Source organism: Dermacentor variabilis, chromosome 2 (genome assembly GCF_050947875.1).
Source record: "Dermacentor variabilis isolate Ectoservices chromosome 2, ASM5094787v1, whole genome shotgun sequence".
Lineage (NCBI taxonomy): Eukaryota > Metazoa > Arthropoda > Arachnida > Ixodida > Ixodidae > Dermacentor > Dermacentor variabilis.
The window spans coordinates 31,875,891-31,897,136 of NC_134569.1; the positions used below are offsets into that span (position 1 = coordinate 31,875,891).

The 21,246-nt window shown below is 45.8% G+C and overlaps 1 protein-coding gene across 1 annotated transcript; it reads right to left on the bottom strand.

The window, feature by feature from the left end:
• Positions 1-2,385: 2,385 nt before the first annotated feature.
• LOC142570282 (neprilysin-1-like) lies at positions 2,386-19,487 on the bottom strand. Its single transcript, XM_075678677.1, has 3 exons — positions 19,428-19,487; positions 15,910-16,155; positions 2,386-2,667 (listed from the first exon to the last, which is right to left on the bottom strand). The coding sequence occupies exons 1-3, from the start codon at positions 19,485-19,487 to the stop codon at positions 2,386-2,388; spliced, it is 588 nt and encodes a 195-aa protein (XP_075534792.1).
• Between the last annotated feature and the right edge of the window lie 1,759 nt (positions 19,488-21,246).

Sequence of the window (21,246 nt, forward strand, 5' to 3'; positions counted from 1 at the left end):
GCCTCCATTACAATATGCTTACTTCCTCTTGTACTATATCGTTGTGTGTGTGATATTATAAAGCATAGATAGTGGTATTCTGGTACTGCCTGAAGCTGCGCCTAGCGTCGCAATTCCGAAGCAGGCCACTCCCCTTCCTCCGCTCCCTCTGGATTCGCCAGTCCTTAGTTGACCTTTGTTTTTGGTTTAGTGTGTTTCCCCGCCAGGCCTTCTGTATAGCTTTTACGGCCCCGCCACATGGGTGCGGTCATCTCTGAACACGCGACTTCGTCGCCATTTAGTGCCTTCTGGCTTTCCATTCCCATAGCAAACGACGTGCTGAATAAATGAAGAAAAACATGGTTTTTGCTTTCCGATTGAATTGTTATTCGCTGCTGATGCAACGCTGTTAACCGCAAGCGCAAATAGAAACGTTAGTGCTCGTGTTAGTTTACGCACGACCTTCTTTTAGCTCGATGGCGGTGAGCGACTACACCCAGTCGGAGCGAGTACGTCCTTCGATGAAGCAACAGCCTACTACGCGTGCTTCTTTTGGTTATGTTTTTTCGTAACAGCAGACAGCTCTTGCCAGCTGAGTACTGCGTAATCCGCCATGGCAGTGGTTATGTGCGAGCAATCTTCCGATAATATTGCTTTCCGTGCCATCAAAAATCCCTCTCCGTCGTCTTCACTGCCTTTCGCAACCATCGGTTCTTCTGAATGCGCAAGACCCGGAGATGCATAGGCAGTGAGAAGAGTTAGAGCTACATGACGCTTTGCGCATTTAGCTGCGGTCTTGTTTTTACCTGATGGGCCACATAGTTCAGTCACTAGGATATTGAAAAGGATAGAAGTAATTAAAATTTTGCTTTCCAAGTGCCTTGGCGTTTTGCACTTTAATGAAACTGCGGTTGGCTAAGGTCATTTCCTTATGCTTTACGTACTGAGCACAAACTAGGTACGTACGTAGTTTGTACGTACGTATGCTTACGTACTTTTAAATTCCTGCTTTTCTTGCGTATTTACACAAGAGACGTTCTCGGGTTACACCGAAGACGTTCGCCGCCAGTCAGGTCATGTGCATCTCTAGCGTTTTAAGTCCAACGAAGAACTTCCATCGCCGAAAGTCGGTCCCTAAGTCCACTGCCGCACATTTATAGCCGCTTCCGTGCGCGACCCATCTCTTTGATCAGGTTGGAATTGACCTTTACGGTCCGCTTCCTTGTACCGGTGCTGGCAACCGCTGGATTATCGTTTCAGTAGACCATCTAACACGCTATGCAGAAACTGCTGCACTCCCATCTGCAGCTGCCCAAGACGTTGCATAATTCGTACTGCGACATTACGTTCTTCGTCATGTAGCCCCTCGGGGACTCCTTAATGATCGAGGCCGCGCTTTTCTATTTGGAGTCGTAACGTCACTTTCCAAGAAGTGCCATACCATCCACCGTAGCATTAGCTCATACCACCGGCAGACTAACGGGCTGACGGAGCCTTTCAACCATACTCTTGGCGACGTGCTCGCCCTTTACGTGATGTCCGACAATTCCCACCGGGACGGTGTGCTTCTGTTTGTCCCGTTCGCCTATAATACTGCCCCTCCAGCCACCACTGGTTTCTGCCCATTTTTCTAACTGTACGGCCGCGAACCTTCTTGCACCATTGATACAATTCTGACCTACCAGCCCAACACATCGGAATGTGTTCCTGTATCCCCAGCTGCGTGGCATAGTGAAGAATGCAGACAGCTCGCCCGTTGCCTTACGACCACAGATCATCAAAGAAACAAGCCTTGTTAAGCAAATCTACGCGGCACGCTGTAGAAGGCTGCACAACGGGTAACGCCAGCGGATCCGATTTGTCGCGCTCCCTTTAGGCGTGTGGGACAGGAAAAATGGAAGGAACGGAATGAAGGAAGCAGTGGTTGTAAACTACAAGCACCTAGACGAAGCGCTGCGACTGACAGCCAGCGCATCATCCATTCAGTTCCTTCCGTTTGTCCCGTCCTATGCGCTGCTATTCTATTTGCAATTCGACTCCGACCGGACAGCCGCATTCTCATGCAGACGGATAGCACGACCAATCCTGCAGTGAGCCTTGGTGCACATTAAACTATTCCAAGTGGTCAAAATTATTCCAGAGCTTCCACTCTTAGATAGCTCTGGCGTCGCTTCGGGACGCCCAATCCCTACCAACCAACCACTCGACGCTCACAAGCGGCAGTCACTTCATATCGGTGCGGCCAAAGGCCGCGATGGATATGTATATGTATCGGTCAACTATAATCTTATTTGCCGTCAAAATGGACAGGAGATCAATTACACTCCTAAATAGAAGCTTATCGCATGGTGGTATAGCCTCCTTTATCGCGGTGCCCGGTGAGGCACCGCTATCCACTCGGCCGCGTCACGCAAAGGCGCAGTCTTCGCGCCGGCGCATGGCGGCGGTGGGCGTGCAGTTGAAGGCTGCGAGAAAGTTCTCCTCGACGAGCAGCGGTGCGATGCACCGCTTGTACATGTCCGAGTGCACGGCCTGCCGACGCTGGTCCCTGTCGGCCTCGCCAGGTGGGCCCTGGCTGTTGCACCACTTGAAGCACGAGCTCACGTAGAACAGCTGCTCGTTGGTGAAGGGCGCGATCCCCGACGGACCACGCGTCGGAAGGCGGCGCTTGAAGGCCGTCGCGGCCACCTGCGCCAAGTTTGTGCGCGCGGCATGGCGGGATCGTTTTCGAGAACCCGACAAGAGCAGAGGTCAACCACGCTGGTCGCAGATCTCGCGTAGAAATTTGCGCTGAATGACCATCCCTGTTACCTTCTCCATACGTATTTCACATTAATGCGCAATTCCTGTCTAAAATGCGTGAACATAGATTCCGAAATCTTTCACGGAGTGTCTTCTGTCCACTGTTAAAAAGTAAATAAAAAAGGCATTCATTCAAACTTATCGTTACGGGGATGTTAGGAGTATATAAGGACTGTATTTACAGCATATATACAGGATCAGTCAGCGTAGACAAGATGACCACCAACAACAGGCAGCACGTGTTCCTTTGGTCACCACGTCGTCGGGTTGGCCTCTCCCAGAAGCTTCTCTCTCGCTACACAGGGCCTTATGAAGTCCTACGTCAAGTTACCGACGTAAATTACGAGATTTCACCGCTACAGCTTGATGCATCCTCAGGTCCGACGCCTGTTGACGTCATGCACGTTTCGCGGCTGAAGCCATACTTCGCTCGCTATTCTTCGCCTACCGTGCGCTGAGACGGCGCTTTACCACCCGGGGGTCCTGTTACGGAAGGATGAAAGAAGACAGAGGAAGAAGAAGATCGCGGGACGCTGGCTGCTGCGTGTTGTTGGTGGTCAGCCATCTTGTCTGCGTTGACTCATCCTGTATATAAATTGTAAATACAGTCTTTATATACTCCTAACATCCCCGTAACATTATCAATCGATAAATAGCACTGTCAGTTTCCCCCTTAAAAGCAACTGCGTCGCTATGTTACCTTAAATATTGGCAAGCCACTTCGAATTTGTGCTTTATGGATATTTTTTGTCAGCCTTAAAGTTTACATCAGTCAGAGTAAAACTTTGACGAGCGCACTGAAAACTGTGGCGGCAGGTGTCACGTTACATAACATGTATAACATGACGGCGGAGAAATGGCCTGAATAATTAATAGAGCTGCCCATGTAAAATTGACCATGTTCTTGCGATTTTTCTCAATACGTTAGTCTTGAAAATCTATAGAAACGATGTCAACAGATGGCGCAGAAACCACAACACATAGATTAAGACATGCAGAGAGAGAGAGAGAGAGAAAGAGAGAGAGAGAGAGAGAAATGTTTTATCTACTCGCCCAAGCTTGGACCTTAGCAAACTTTAAGAACGATCTTGTCTCCGAGCCTGGCGAAAAATAGCCGCAACATCCTCGTCAGTGTTCCTGTTTCTTTCACGTAAAACAATATAATGCCGGTTATCTTTCAGTGTGAAAACGTGCGCCTTCAAGAAACGTTACTCTGACTTGAGTACTGCGCCGCGCAGATGTGCAAAGAAGGGCAAAGCCAACAACAACAACAACAACAACAACAACAACAACAACAACAACAACAACAACAACAACAACAACAACAACAACAACAACAACAACAACAACAACAACAACAACAACAACAACAACAACAACAACAACAACAACAACAACAACAACAACAACAACAACAACAACAACAACAACAACAACAACGACAACAACAACAACAACAAACACACTTCAACACAGATTTTCACTCTTCTGATCGAAGAGAGAGAGAAATGTTTTATCTACTCGCCCAAGCTTGGACCTTAGCAAACTTTAAGAACGATCTTGTCTCCGAGCCTGGCGAAAAATAGCCGCAACATCCTCGTCAGTGTTCCTGTTTCTTTCACGTAAAACAATATAATGCCGGTTATCTTTCAGTGTGAAAACGTGCGCCTTCAAGAAACGTTACTCTGACTTGAGTACTGCGCCGCGCAGATGTGCAAAGAAGGGCAAAGCCAACAACAACAACAACAACAACAACAACAACAACAACAACAACAACAACAACAACAACAACAACAACAACAACAACAACAACAACAACAACAACAACAACAACAACAACAACAACAAACACACTTCAACACAGATTTTCACTCTTCTGATCGAAGAGACGCATTTAAATTAGTGCACCGGTTAGCTCGCTGGATGAACAAAACCCCCTAATGAGCGAAGAAATTAATGAAGCCGATAATACAGGTGAAGTCATCATTTCTTTCTTTCCTTATGAAGCAAAAGATCACAAATACGTCTAAGCTCACAAAGCCACGACAGTCGATCGAACGAATATGCGAGCCACTCGCAGAAGCCAAATGCCTAAATGAGTTCATATAAGCAGAACTGAACATTTTTTTTGGAAAGCCAACAAATCACTCCATTCATTCTTTCCGAGGATGCTTCGTAAAAAAAAAAAAACATTTTGCTTTCTTCTGCGCGCTTCTATCACCTCTTCTAAATTAGGAATTAGTTCTTTTTTTATTTTCTCACTGGAACTGTAATTTCTGATAGCACCACCTGCTATAGGTTGATTTAGCATAAGCCTGGCTGTAAATATTCTGAATTTCCTAAATATACAGAGCCGGAAGCAAATTCTGCATGCGAATATAGCATCTTCAGTAGCTCGCCTCCTATTTGTTTATCGGTATTAAATAGTGCACTATTTGGCGGCAGCGGCGTAGAATACTAACGTTATAGCGAGCACACAGTTCCGACATCCGTTGATTTCAAGGCTGGCCTCATTAATTGCATGCTTAGTTGTACCAAGTCTAGGCGACTGCGGGGTGGATTGGGAGTCGACTAATAAGCCAGACGAAGCCCCGCGCTTAACCACCGGCGCGAATGTAACCCGCTTACGGGACGACATACACGGCACTGAGTCATTACTGAACGCCATTTTCAGCATGTTCTGTCGACGCATCTCAATGGAGTCGTTTTTCACTCGCAGACATCGTCTGCCATGTCCCCTATCAATTACGCTTACACCACGGCCTAGCGAGGTTGTGAAAATAATTTCCGCGGTAGTATGCATCGCGCGCATGTGAAATCTTCTCTTATTATTTCCTTCGGTACGTCATTAGTATAGCTCGTCTATAAACGCGCGTGCCAATCGAACAAGCTTTTGCGGAATAAGTCCCTCCTGTTCTGCCTGTGACATGCAGATCCACGCGTTGCACACTGCGGTGACGTTGAACATCAACCTAAAGGCGACGTTCTATAGACATTCTGCAGCTTAGCTCATAGTCATTCTTAAAGGAACAGGCTTCTCGGACTCCTGTTTACTACCGGTTTAAGTGTTCAACGCTACAAGTTTTGGAGGCTTCATGCGGGCTTAGTGTGCATAGAGATTTCCCTGCGATGTCGTTCTTTCTTTGTCTTTCTCTTTTAATTTTCTGCTTTGCGAGGCAGTGAAAGTCACCACACAGTAATCTTTTTTTTTGTAACGGTTGCGCTCGTTTGCTTCGTCTCCTCTTGATTTCTTTTGTCTTGTTTTGCACATCATTTCTTGATTCCCATCACAAACATCGAAATGAAAACTTCAGTGAAAGCATGAAGCTCTATGTCAATGGAAAGTATGGTTTCACAAAAAGAGGTGCGACAGTCTACAACACGAAAGCTCCTCATGTCCGTATGGCTAAAAGGTTGCTTGCAGAGGAACAACCGTGCATTGTCCTTTCTTTATTACTTTTAGTAGGGGGGGGGGCGTAGTTTCGATTTACATTGTATTTTGTCTCTCATCAATTAAAAATATTTCTCCGTTACTTCGCTATTGCATCCTTCACCCCTGCGCTTTGTGATCGTTATTAGGTATATGCTGCAAGATTTCCTTAGGCTGACCTTTCTTAGCCTACTATATATACATTTCTATATTTATATACTTTGCCAATGGATCCCACTGCCGCATTGGCATGGTGCCAATTAGGTTTTGCTACTTACCTACGAAGCCCGTTGTTGTGGATTCGAATCTCCGGCTGAATGACCGCCTTCCAGATAGGGTGCGATGCAAAAATTTTAGTTTGGCGAGCTTTCCGTGTATGTTCGAGGTCCTCGAGGTAGTCGTAAGTAATAAAATTACTCCTAGTATACTGTTTCCATCATAGTATTGGCGTCTTGCTTTTGAATGTTAACACAATCGAGTCAATGAACTAATCGCGAATTTCACCGCTATGTGGAGGCGTATACACGGGGTCCTATAACCTAGAGCTATTCCAAACGTCTTTATTCCATTTTTGCGATCAGGCCTCCACGATTAGTAAACGGGTTTTGGGCCAGCCCCTCTTCACATGCCTGTCACGCGTCTTCAGGAAAAACCGCGATAGCTCCCCATCTGATATGACGTGTACGCATGATCACGTATGATTAGACTGCAATATATATATATATATATATATATATATATATATATATATATATATATATATATATATATATATATATATATATATATATATATATATATATATATATATATATATATATATATATATATATATTATTTCCGATTCTAAGGTCAAAAGCTTTAGGGCTGCGCCCACTTCCCCTATATGTGATGCAACGTCACAAAAACCATGAAAAACTCACCTCGTCATAGGGACGTGTACACATTAAACATACATTATATGCCGAACGAAATTGAACTTTTTAAAGAGAAAGCTGGAGACTGCCCAGCTGCGAAAATGAATAGAAGATGGCTGCCTACCGATCACTCTGTTTATGGCTACTCGAATCTGCTGGGGAGAATGGTTTATTTGTGTATAATATTCTTCTTTTTGCGCGGCAGTATAATGTTGTCGAGCCCTTTCAGCATATTCAAGACATCACTCTGCCAAATTTCCTTCGTTAAGGATCTGTTGTAGCTGCATTTTTTACCCTTCCGTTGTACGGCACCACGATGTTCTACCAGACACCGAAAGCTGAGCAAGAAGATGCGGTCCAATCACAGACGTTGACACCACCCTCCTCATCAGGCTATCTATTTTCACTGCACTAGACCGACCCCACTGAAACGCTCTCAACTTCTGCATGCTCCTCGCCTTTGGTCAGCAAATTAGATAAGAAAACCTGTCAAGTAAGGCAATGCTATTCGGTTTGAAAGCAAACAAAAGTGACATCCTATAATGAAGGAGAGCATTTGATTGGGCTGTTCAGACAACACTGCCAGTAACCGCCCTGTGCTTGCGGTCAACGGTAGCGTAAATTTAACGTCAGGAGATTGGAATAAAAAGAGATTGGAATAGTTTACGTTATAGGGCCCTTGATCTTTATCATAACGAATTTTTTTTTTCATGTGAAAGAATGCTTGTGCGAGAACAAAAAAAAAACAAAGAAAGAAGAAGAAAGAAAGTAATTCATCTTGCTTTAGCACGATGCTAGAAAAGTAACCTTTGTGGTTTCGTTATAAAAAAAACTCTTCGCAATTCAAGAACAATTTGTCACGGTCTGTGTAAGTCGAATTCTTGGAGCTGTGCCCGACCGAAGTAGCCGCTCTACCAGTCGAGCCGATCACGAGGCGAGCAGCTGGCAGTTCGAGGACTGATTAATCAGACTTGTTTGTCTGAATTTTTACATCAAAATGAAAAGATTTTACCGCGACGCTCAAACTATCTTGGGTGAGTGAATGCGAGTGCCAAACGAAGTACGTTCCATGTGAAATAAGGAGCCTCCCAAGTTACTATAGACATGAAGAATTATGCGTCTCGTGAACATTTCCTGTCAAAGAACTGGTAACTTCGAGAATTACACGAAGGCTGGGTCTAGCGGGACTTTCAGGAAAGCACTGGAATAAACACTCGCGTCAATTCTCAGAAAAAAGACATTCATGCCAAGCCAGTTTCATCTCCTTGGCCTTGAACAACGAAATCAATAAGGCTGTCCAATAAACACTACTGCAAGCAGTCGATATCCGTGCACCCCGGTAAAGAGGCAGCCTGACAATTGCGCAACGTTGGGGTGCAGTTTCCCGCCAAAACTTAAATGTGTGCCACGTGGGTGCTGGAATGCCAACTGAGAGCTATGTTTATTGATGAAATTCTGCATTGACGACCATCATAAACTTGCTGCTACCAGTTACGTAAAATTCCGGACAGCCAAAGCAATATACAGGGGAGGACAGATCGACTGCAACCTCCTTGTGATACGCAAAACTGGGAAAACTTCTTTAGTTTCAGTTTTTTTTTTATTGTGACTGAAGGGGCGTCCGATCGTCATTTCAATACTTGTGTCTGCTTCTGATTTTTTTTTTAATTCATGACACGACGGGTACCGGGAAATAATGGAAAACAGTCTGTAAGCAATCTATTGGGATGCTAGCGAAAGACATCCTTCTAAGACATACCGGCAACACCTAGTAAACAACCTCCCTTTGTGATTGCGACATGCCTGCATATGAGCTTGAGAAAAGCCTGACAATGGCCCATATTTTGTAACGACAGCTTTTATTTCATACTATTTTGACCCTTTGTCATCGGCCATTGTTTAGTAACAGCGATAGAAGTGATAACGAGACCGAAGCCACAGCAAAGGCCAGTATCGTACAACACTTGCGTGGACGCAAGTGCCGACTTGTATGCACGCACAAAACTCATCTTATGAGATGAGTTTTGTGTATGCATACAGCTCGTGTTCAAAACGAAAAAAAGGAAAGAAGAAAGGATAAACTAATATGTCTTTTCTTAATTGTAAAGTTTCATTCAGACTGCTTAAGCGCCTGTCTAACGAGACCCTTTCTTCGTTTCACACGTATCCGAACAGAGAGGACCTGAGTTCTTCCACAAGTTTCCTCCTTATTTAGGAAGGTACTATATGATTATATTATGATAGATCCCTGAGTGAGGGAAACATTGTTATACTCACAGGGCTGTTAACTTGTGAAGTAAGATTATACCATTGTACTTCCTAATGTGCGCACACAGATATACCGTACAGAAAGTTATCTGCAAGGTGTGAAGAGATGGCTGTACATCTCGACTACGCCTCACTACACTCGCGAAAGCGCATGCCTTCTTTCTTGAAGACCGCTGATCCCCACGAACACGCGAAAATGTTCTCGCAGTCATCCCCTCCCCCCCGCCCTCACTCCTACCACCCCGCCCCCTTCTAAAGAAAAAAAGAAGAGGTTGGAAAGAACGTTGCGTTCTTTTGTGTTGACATCGTCGCACAGTAAGAAACTTGGACGTCGCACGCGACCGGAAAATCAGACCTAGATACCTATAATATATTTGGTTTGTTTGTCTTCGAAGAGACGTGGGACACTTGGTATAAGCATCACGGATAGAACGCACAAGAATGCAATAAATGATCACAGGGCCACTCGGATGAACAAAGCTGGTCACGTACGGCTTGCTGATCTGACGTGGTGGATCGTTTCTTTTGTTTCGAACTTTCTCTACGTGAGAACACGAACAGGAATGCAATGCAACAGGGTTATAACACAGCATGCTGATAGACCCCAACACACTTTGTAATGTATCCTGAAACAAAATGCTTCGAGGCCTGAATTCTAAACGAAGGGAAGATTGACGTTCCGGAAGCGAGCTGTGGCTGTAGTATACGAAGGTGTCCTTACTTCAGTGTGTTCATTTCCTTCACCGAGAGGATGACTTTAAAAACAGATACCATATTGTCTGCATTATTGCCCGGCGTTAACAAAAAGCCTTCCTAACCGAGTTTACGGGATGTACCACTCACTGCGAAAATATGTGGTATGTTTGCTTAAAGTAATGCGCTTCTTTGTTCGACACGCATTGTTTCCGAGCTCTGATGTTGCAACAAACGAAATCTTCTGTAGGACCTTCCAGGGCATCTTTTTCTGTTCATGATAGGGAAGAAGAAGGTTCAGAAATGAAGGCGATACCAGACATAAGGCGTTATACGAGTAGCTTGGACAACGCGGTCGTCACAGCGCCGCATTCGCCTTCGTATTTGAAGTTTTGTTCTGCATCCCCCCCCCCCCCCCCCCCCCCCGCAGAGAAGTTCGCTCAATGTTTCCAATTAAAGTGTGCAGAATTGACTCCATGCTGCGCCGTAGTGGCGTAGCCAAAGCCGCACACATATTCCCAATGAGGTTGGAGATGGGGATGCCCTGGAGTATCCCATTGTTATAGGAAAGGTGGTAAAACTAAATGGGAAAGTGCGCCCTTTAATAGGGGGACAGAAGGGCACAAAAAAGTGGGAAGTGCAATCGTACGGACGCAGAATGGGGTGAAGGTGCGTGCTAGATCAAGGACACGTGTCTGGTTTGCGCCCTTTTCATCCCAGTTCTTTTTTTTTCTTTGGGTTGTTACGCCTATGTTGCGTCTTCTATCCACTCTCTAGTCACATTGCAGGCCCTTAAAAAAGGTATCAGATTAGTTTAGTTGGCGAATCTTCACAGGTTTGAACCGATATAAGAAAAGAGGATACACAAAAGACTATAATTAAAACGAGCCCTCTATTTGGCTGCCGTTCACAAAAATGCTGTTAGGGATGCTCTTTATCTCGGGACATGGCAGCTATGTTTGTGTCTTTTTCTTGTGTGTGTGAATGGTTTAGAATCTTTCTCTTTTCAATTAAAGCACTTTTCCTGATTTTGTCACGAGCACAGCTTGTATTCACATTCTGTTGCTAACCCTTTCATATGAGCATTGTCTAGCAGTTCAGTAAGGGCCCAACCGCATTTTATTGCTTAACATTCTTAGGCGACTCACCAAGGAAATCTGTTTGTCGGTCGGTCGGACCGTCCGTAGCACGTAACACGATGCGCTCAATAAAGAAAAACAGAATAAATTGGAACAAATACTGAGGTGGTGGTGAATTTCTAACCAACAAACCCACGCTCAGGGGCCGAGTGATACCCACTGGGCTAAACACCCACGCTTGCAGTAGGCGAATACACCGGAACTAGATGAACATGTTGTACCGCGTGATCTGTGTTGTCGCACAACACAGATAAGCAGTCGATCAGTTTATCAGGATGTAAAGGAGCAGTGAGAAGCTGGGTCTGATCGCGGTAGGTGATGGTTCGACGCGGACGGATAAGGTGCTAAAGAGCGATAAGGGCTTGAAATGGTCGGAAAAGTTCTGATAACGTTGATAAGGACCGATAAGGGTTGACAAGGGTCGGATCATATCCGATAAGGGTGATAACGACCGATAAGGGTTGATAAGGGTCGGATTGAGTCCAACAAGGTTGATATCGACCGATAAGGATTGATAAGGGTCGGAGTGATTCCGATAAGATTGATAAAGACAAATAAGGGTTATAAGGGTCGGATCGAATCCAGTAATGTCGATAATGACCAATAAGGGCTGATAGGATCGATAAAGGTTGGATCGAGTTCAATAAGGTTGATAACGACCATCAATAAGGTTGATTAACCGTCGACTGCTTCGTCAGTCGCGGTAAACAACGTACGTCGCATCGTATGCGTGATGATGAGTAAGTGGCACAGTGCTTACGCCTACTTAGACAGCGCCAGCGGAACTTCTACATCTATTCTAGAAATAATTAACACAAGAGCAAGACATTCAAGTCGTTATCACGAGCTATGTGACCATACATTACGCGGATGCTTTCAGTACTGTCTAGAAATATATGTGGACAATAGTGGATGCTTTAACCTGGAATCAGTTTGTCATGGTAACATGGTAAGTAATATCAGTCCTTTTAATGGTACTATTTACAAAGTATATTTACAAGAACCGACAGCTCGCGACTCAGCTAGAGCCGACAGCTCAAGACTCAGGAGCAGTTCGTCGTCTTCGTCCGGGCGCTCGCGCGCATCGTCCAAAGGAGAGACGCAATATGTATGTAGAAATTTCACGAATGAAGCCTGTCAAACTTACACTAAAATTATAATTTCTGTAATTCTGTGATTCCCAATAATTTTTGTGCCAACCACGACAAAGTTGACAAATGCAAACGCACAGGTACATGAACAAATTTGGTCGTAAAGATTACAGTTTTGCAAAGGAAAAAGAAAGGGGGCTCCAATATACGTTGTGAAGGTGGTTGGCCAGCGAAGCTGTGATATCAACCGATCCGGTAGGCCAATGTGACGCAGCCTTGAACCGGGCCCTGCTCAGCCTGAGCACGATGCCCTTGTGCATGATGTTGCTGTTACTTTCGTCGCTCATCGTATCCGCGTTGCTCTTCAGGCGTGCTAACTGTACTCAGACTTCCCATGCCGCTATCAGAACACAAATGAAATCAGTTGCTAGGCGTGTTCCCTTTTTACATACGAAAGTGTAGTTACGCCACTCACTGCTTAGTATGCTACAGTTGCCGGGAAGTGCTGCAGTGGCCGCTTCCCGGCAACTGTAGCTTACGTAACCGTAATCTTTACCGGGAAATGCTTGCGGCGAACACTTTGCGCAAAGGCGAACCTTCTGGTTCTTTGTTTGCGTTTCCCTCGCATGGCCGGCACCGCCGCTGCAGTGAATTCGCGGAGACGAGCGGCATCTGGTGCTGATCTAAGGAAGCCAGTGGCGCACGCGACCCGCGCGTCCCGCTGTGATTGTTTGAGTATTTACCCACGGAAAGGACAAATTCATCGGGGGGGGGGGGGGGGGGGGGGGAAAGGTATACAGATTCGCTGCAAAAAAAAGAAAGAACCATATAGACATTCAGCAGACTGTTTTGCAAGAATGGCACATAGCGTCGCCATCGCGGAATCGCGGACACCATGTCAGATGCTGACCGAAGCTATTATTCTTCAACCACTACCATATAACGATGCCATGCTCACAGAAGTGCTTAATACAGCGGTCGCAGTATTAGCAACGGACCCCTCCAGTGACATTCCGCGCATGCGTAGCTGCCTAGGCTAAGGAGCCAGCAAAGCTGTTCAGAGGGAGATTGCTTCGGACTGCTGGAGAAAGCGCGTGAGTAGGTGGCGTGTGCCCCGCCGGGGCCAATGATAGACTGTAAAAGTGTTTCGTCAGGATGATAGTTTTCGATAACTACTTTATAGCTTTGCGCTTGTATCCTGAGGAATTTAATGTTTATTAAATGTTATTTCGTCTCGTGCGTCATCTTTGCTTGCTTGTGAGGGCCTGTTCACGAACACTTCCAGTAAGCCAGATCGCTCCGACATAAACAAGGCAAGGAAACACTGTCCACATATGGGCACAGAGACTAAACTTATAGCAGAAGCCTGAAGGCACGAAGGCTATTCTTTCTGTATATAGCCGTAAATGTTGCGAAGCGTGTGTCACGCATGCTAGTATTTCTTAATTCATTTCTTTTCCTCTTCGGAAAGAAGCGGACACTACGCAGTTTCTTTTGATGCACATGAGGTCAAATTGTGTGATGTCCAATAAAACTACCTACTTCGGTGTTTACTGCCGGCTGTCTGTGTTGATAGGAAGTCGTGAGAGGATTTCATCTTATCTCCTACGATACAGGCTTTTATGAACTCCGCTCTCTATAGGCTATTGACTTTCCGAGCCTGGATATACAATAGGCCGGCCTTTCACGTTTACTTAATGGAATGAATTTCGTATATGCTACACTCTAAAAACAGGACACGCGCCCTGAAGGTGGCTTCAAGATAAATGTTTTGTTATCGTGCGAGCCATTCTCCACGTGCGTTTGCAGTCTCTCGAAAAGTGGAACAGCAATTGATTGGGATGCATAAGACGTGATGTTTACAGTACCTTTATGAAAACAAAAAGGACGCGGGGAGACGGATGCGACAACCGCTACACTTCCACTAACTTTAAATGTAGTTAAAGCCAACAAAAAGCGAAACACGGAAACGTTCCGCACGTGCAGCAAATCAAAGGTTATACTATCAAGCGTACGTGTTTCGCATGTGAATCCCGATTACGAAGGAAGTGTGGCGATTTTTCTGCCTTTCTTTCTTGTTTGTGTGTTGTTTTGCTCAAGCTACACTGTTTCCCAGAAACGAAATGACTAGTCATGAAAATAGCTATTAAGCTCGTCTTTGTCGTCACCTCCTGCTACCTAGATCTCTAGAACAAGTATATGCAACGTTTTAAACTGCTTCAAAACCAAGTGGCGCCCCCTCCATGTCCTTATGGCTAAAGGATACAAAGGATATAAATATTGAATCACACAAGGTATGGTTAGAATCGAGCTTTACGATCTGTCACATTGTGCGGGATAATTAGTGGGTGGACATTAAATAGGCACTGATGCGCACATTAAATCACCGTTTAGCTATTTGTATTGGTGAAGCATTTCTCTAAAACTCTATTATCATTCATATAGAACAACAGGGTCGATTCCCACTTCGGTTTCTGAAGTTTCGCTCCGAAAGCTCAGCTCCGGCGCGTGAGTGTGGCATCACAAATTTCAGTGTACGTTCTTGTATTCAGGCCATTCTGCCGTAGGGTAAGCTTTTGAAGCTTGCTAGGCGGAGAGCTTGATTCTGTTAGGATGAATTGTACCTCTCCTTCGCCGATAAGAAATGAACTAGATCCGATTACAAGCTTTCAAAAATTTCGACATCAGGGTGAGCTGGTGCGGGGATTTCAAGACGGCATCGACACCAGTTTTTCGTTTTCACGTCTTTTTGTCTTGCCAAGCCTGCTCTCGCAGTAACAGTGGCAGCTGTGCTGCTGTACAAGCGTAAATTGGAATACCTGCAGCAAGACTTAATATTAGTCTTTAGTTTCTCTTTAACACTGCGTCCTTTCCTTCATTTTTTTTCTCAGGACATCACGAGATTTGTATGGGCTTGCCACTCACGCGCTCCACTCCAGTGTCCGTGACTTCAACGCAATGATCGAGCAACTACACAACCTTTCATACTACTGTAATAGACGAGCCTTCATGTAAAACCCCTTCAAATGGGGGCAGTGATGTGTTCCAAACAAACAAACAAACAAACAAACAAACAAACAAACAAACAAACAAACAAACAAACAAACAAACAAACGAACGAACGAACGAACGAACGAACGAACGAACGAACGAACGAACGAACGAACGAACGAACGAACGAACGAACGAACGAACGAACGAACGAACGAACGAACGAACGAACGAACGAACGAACGAACAAACAAACAAACAAACAAACAAACAAACAAACAAACAAACAAACAAAGAAACAAACAAACAAACAAACAAACAAACAAACAAACAAACAAGAACGAACAAACAAACAAACAAACAAGCAAGCAAGCAAACAAACAAACAAACAAACAAACAAACAAACAAACAAATGAATGAATAAATGATTGCGTGCGTGTGAGTGCAGACGCACTCACACGCAAGACAGCATGTGGTCTAAAAGGACGGCCCATTGTTTCCATAGTGGCATCTGGGGTTACTTGTACGTACGTAAAAACGCAATCGCACGCGTTTGTACCGTCAGTTGGGAATGTTAACTAAACCAATCTACCGCGCACCATGAGTCCCAGTGAGTCGGCGTAATCCTCGCCCTCGGTGGGCCAGGGGCCGTCGGTTGGCACGCGGTACACGGAGCGCAGGCACCGCTTGCGGTCCTCCAGGCGGCTCTGCGTGGCACCCGAGTACCAGGAGCGGTAGAGGCCGTCCGCGTCCGCAGGCGCCCCTTCCACGTCGAATGCGTGACTCTCCTCGTGGGCGAGCACGTGACCAAGGCCTCCGTACGACGCCGCAGGATACTGCGAGGTCTGCGTCGGGAACGACAAGCAGCACCGACGATATGCCAGTTGCTTAAGTGACCACTGCTTCCAATTCTTTAAATATAGGGGGTACGAGAAATAGGGATAATTTTTCTCTGACTGATATTTGTAGCGGCAGCGAAAGTGAGAAAGTGCACGATAAGCTGCCATTACCAGTGCCAGTGCTGATATAGCAAAATTCATCGCCGTATTTGTTATTTTCTCGAAGAGGCATTGCTAAGCACTTCGGAATAAACAAAGGACGTTCAACGTTAAATAAACCTTGTCAGTGTCCACCAGACGAAGACGAGTCCCCTTGAAGAAACTATGGCTCCAACAACATGATCATGATAGTGATCTAAAGAAATAATCTCTAAATAGGTGGTGTCCAAATCCGCGCCCCGACGACGGCTCTCTCTGCGGGACAGAAGTTGGTCTAAAAGGCCATGGTATTGCTGATTGCATGCACAAGCAATGATTGAGCAGTCTGAAACACGTCATAGACGGCATGTTTTGGACACCGTCTACTGTTCGACCACTGATGATAATTGCAAGCCTTCCTGTTCCAGTGAGCTTCTTTCAAATACAAGCTATTACTGATCTTGAAGACGCATGTGCCGAAAGTCATGCTAATCTTAATATATCTACTAGACGGCCTTACCTTGTATTCGCGAACTGCTGTACGTGTGGTGGAGTTGTTAATAAAATATGCATTTAGTAATTATTTGGTTACGTAGAGGGCTTATTGGAGGTTATTAGATGTTTTAGATGTCCGTCAATGCCACAATGTTTAGCTTGCCGAAAAATTTTCCTTTCTGACATTTAGAGAAAGTTGTTGGCTGAAACACTTCCGTTTGTACGTAGTGAACGCGGCTTGCACAAACTCAATATCAATTTGTTAGTTTCGTCACGTTTTTTGGATTAAGAATAAATGCGATATGCAGTACGCCATATTTATTTTTCTAGGCGCCTATGCAAGCAAACTGTGAATACTGGGATTGCCTCATACGAATAACAAATTGTTTGCGATCAAGGTGTTATTGAGGCAGAATGGTTAGCTTCGTTGAACAGTCTAGCGTCCGGCAATTAGGTATCCAACCGCTAAGAATCAACGACAAATATCCAACACATATGCATCTTCATTACTAGAGTAACCAAGTCGCTGCTTAGCAACACTTCTCGCGACAACTTTAAAGGTATAACCGGAGTTTACATTGGCCGGTTCGTAGCACTGCCCCACATGCTGCACGGCTGGCAAAGCAGACTGGGTGTTTAGTGCACTAAACCACCGGGGATGTCGTGACATCGAGCCCGTGTTTTCGTGCAACGTTGGGTTCACTAAACGTCAAAATAGTTTAGTTTTGTTCAGGACAAGGTGGGATGTGTACTCGAAACGAATAAAATGATAAAAAGTTAATAAAATGAAGGAATGGTTCAATCGATTTTTGTTGCATTCTTCAGAATTTGGCTCAGCCGACAGAATATTTCCGGAACATACCTTGAAAATCGAGAGTTAGAACTGTTTGCTTGCGACCAGGCTCTCACTTATCTTTCGAATCTCTCGCAACTGAAATAGAGATCGCGAAATGGATCAGTGAATTGCAGCAATTTACGAATCTGAAGTGGCACATGAGCCTGGCGACAAGCTGTGAGAGGTTGACACGTTGTCAAGACTACACATTTCACCAGCACGATACTGAAAACATGTGGGCCATGGACATATGGTAATGCACAGAGGAAATACGACCACAGGGCGGGAATTTCTGCGTTCCACAGACATGGCAATCAAGAATATTGCAACTTTACCAGGACACACCCTAATAGAATGGGCATCACAAAATTTTGCAGACGTTTGAGGATATTGATTAGCATTTTATACAGGAAGGAATGAAAAATGAGTGGATGAGCATTTTCGGAGTTGCGCCCTGTGTTAAACGGCCAAAGCGAAATACGAACCCAGAGGAAACGAAGTGGTATTTTCGAGTTATTTGAGCGGGTCCTTTAAAGCCAATGCCACCTCGACTTCGCTTAAGTCATATAGAAAGGAGAAGAGGTGCAAAATACACAGGCTTTCCTCGTTGCCATAGATAAGTGTACAAGAATGGAAGCAGCCAAATGCGGAAAAAAGCCATCCTGATTGAAGGATTGCCTTCATGAAATGAAATAAGACTAAGACATCAAAGGTCTTGGTAACCGATAACAGACCCGCTTTACGCAGTGTATTATGTTTAACACCCTATCATTCAGAAGGCAGTGCAATCGCACAAAGGTTGATTCGAGACCTTAAGCATTGTCTAGATTTATGCCCTGACCTCCTGGGTGCGTAAAAATGTGCCTTGGAAGCTGCAGTGACCCACCATAACAGCACATGCATAGAAGGCTTGGGCAGCTGTCCGTACTTCTCGACACATAGGAGAAGTCGTTGGTTCTCAGGAGATCAGCACTGAGGAATCGCTAGTCGCGTTACTCTTTAGGAAACATCAATGCAGCTGAACAAGGAACCAGGTACAAGTTCGGAATGAAAAGGCACTTTTACAAAAGGCACTTTAGCAAATTGCTTGCTATTTAACCAGGAAGTTTATTCATCGTCAAGAATAACCCAGAGCTTAACAGTACCAATTTGTTGGTCTGTACATGCCTTGCCACCAAGAAAGCGAGTTAACAAGGAAATACGAAGTCAGTTTATTACGAGCGTATAGCGCCCGCATCTGCTACGACGCCAGGCCCCCTCACAGCAAGAACAATGAAGGAAATGAAGATGGTAGTAGGGCGTAGGCCCCGTATCAGCTCTGCATCTTACGTGTCGGTCGTTTTCCTTTCGCGCTCTACAGTGGTGACCTAGGACCGAACCTAGACCTAGGACCATGATCTAGGACCGAACATTACTGAACCTAGCAACAGACTTGCACATCAAGCCCATCAACCGAGTCAAGCTCTTGCCTCCCCGATATCGCAGAGGAGCGATGTCAGCTGCTACCCTTTTGGACGCAGAATCCCCAGGTGTGGTTTCTACAGGCTTAGACGCAATTCCACCTGCACCGCATCACTTCGCAGATGACTCAGTACTAAAAAGTAATCTCGTCACTCACTCGAAGTAGTCAATGACCTCACCGACGTACTCGACCAGCCTTTGGGTGAAAACCGGTATGAGCGCCTCAAGGCGAAGATCTTGACACGTACCGTGCTTTCGGAGCGCACTCACCAGTTACGACTCTTGCCCAGCCATTGTAATGACAGTCCGGGGACGGCAGTTTTGAATCTGCATTATTTGCTGCACTTGCCCGCATTCTGGGTGTGAAGCACTGCCGCACTACTGCTGACCATCCGCCCGCTAACGGCATGGTCGAGGGTCTTCATCGGCAGATTAAGACGGCCCTGACGGCATGCCGTGATTCTGTGCACCGGACCGACCACTTGCCGTTCGTAATGCTTGGCCTTCGGGCTGTCCTCCCCCGCGACCTTGAGCGCTCTACGACCGGACTGGTTTATGACGGCCCTTTACGTATTCCTGGCAACCTTTTCACCACAGAAAAGACAACTCTTCAAAATCAACCATATCTTCAACGCCTCCACGACTGCTTCCTCAATGTCCAGCCCGTCAAGCTTAGGTCAGCCAAGCAACACATATTTAAACACCCAGACCTCGCAACCGCCGCAGCCACACATGTTTTAGAGCGCAACTCTTAGGCGCCCATTCCTGCGGCGAACATCGGTGTCGGCGCCGTCGGCGTTGGCAGTGTATCCGAGCGAACGAGCACAGCGAAATATGAAAGAGCGAACGCGGAGCGGTAAATGAAAGACGCGAGCAGCGAACGGCAAGGACCAATGAGAGCGGCCCCTTCATTGACGTGCGCGCGGAGAACTGGTGTCATGCGGACACGCCCGACCGCTCTATGCGTACTCGTATCTGGTCTCAGCCGGACCGCTCGTTTCGTACTATCGTCTGCTCTCGTTCGCGCATGTTTCGATTGCCATGGTTTGCAATTGTTTTGTCATCCGATTGTATGCGCGACGCGATTGTGTAGTACTTTCTGGAAGCCTCACGGAACCAGTGGTTACACTGGAACCTTCGACGAATCATGCATAAAAGCCGTCGCGCTTGACCCAAAGATCAGATTTTTGACGATTGCCGACTCTGCTGCATGTCTCTCTCAAATTATTTGGCTCAATATATCGCGAATCGAAAACACGTATAGAGCTGCTCAAATTTCGCATTGGGGAGTGTCGTAATCGTCGGTGAAATTTTTCTTAAGCGAAACGGTATCCAGGAGCCTATTACGCCGGCCTACGACAGGCCCTTTCCGGTTCTGCGCCGTTCCACCAAGAATTTTGTCACTGCGCAACAGGAACGTGAGGAGACAGTCTCTATAGATAGCCTCAAGTCGGCCTACGTGGAGGTAGCAATCACCCATTGCATCTCCCGAGCACGGATTCCCCAGAGTCTTATATTCCCTTACAATCGCAGGAACGTCCGCATCGCGTCTATTCCAAGCTCGCGGTCTAGCCGGGGAGCCCTGTAGCGCCAACATCTCCTACGATGCCAGGGGGTGCGCAGTGCAAGAATAATGAAGGAAATAAAGAAGGTAGTGGAACGTAGGCTCAGTGTCAGCTCTGGCGCTTACGTGTGTGTCGCTTTTATTTTCTCGCTCTACACGAGTTTCTAGGGAAGACGACTGAAGCTTGCTCCTTTGGGAAAACTGACCCATATCAACCCAGGAGGGCTCAGTGGTGCCGAAGAAAGTTGATTGCAGTGAGGACGAGATCAAAGTTGGTAAGGAGCATGGGGCAGGGAGGGGGGGGGGACGGGTGGTTTATTGGAAAGGTAGAAGAAGAGAAAGAAGAGATATAAATAAAGGGAGCAACGATTTGATCCGTCTTCGCTGAATTCTCTGCAAACTTCTGCAGAGCTCTATCTTGACGGTCTCAGGCCACCTAAACAGCACTTCGCGATAGCAAGCATTTGTCGTTATAGCCAGGGCTGGGTCGGAATTCAGAATCAGAATTTATTATTAGGAGTTGGGTCACATTACAAGTTTTAGTATACAGAAGGAGGTCCCACAGTCAAAGACTGTATCGGGACCTCCTGTACGAAAACAGTTA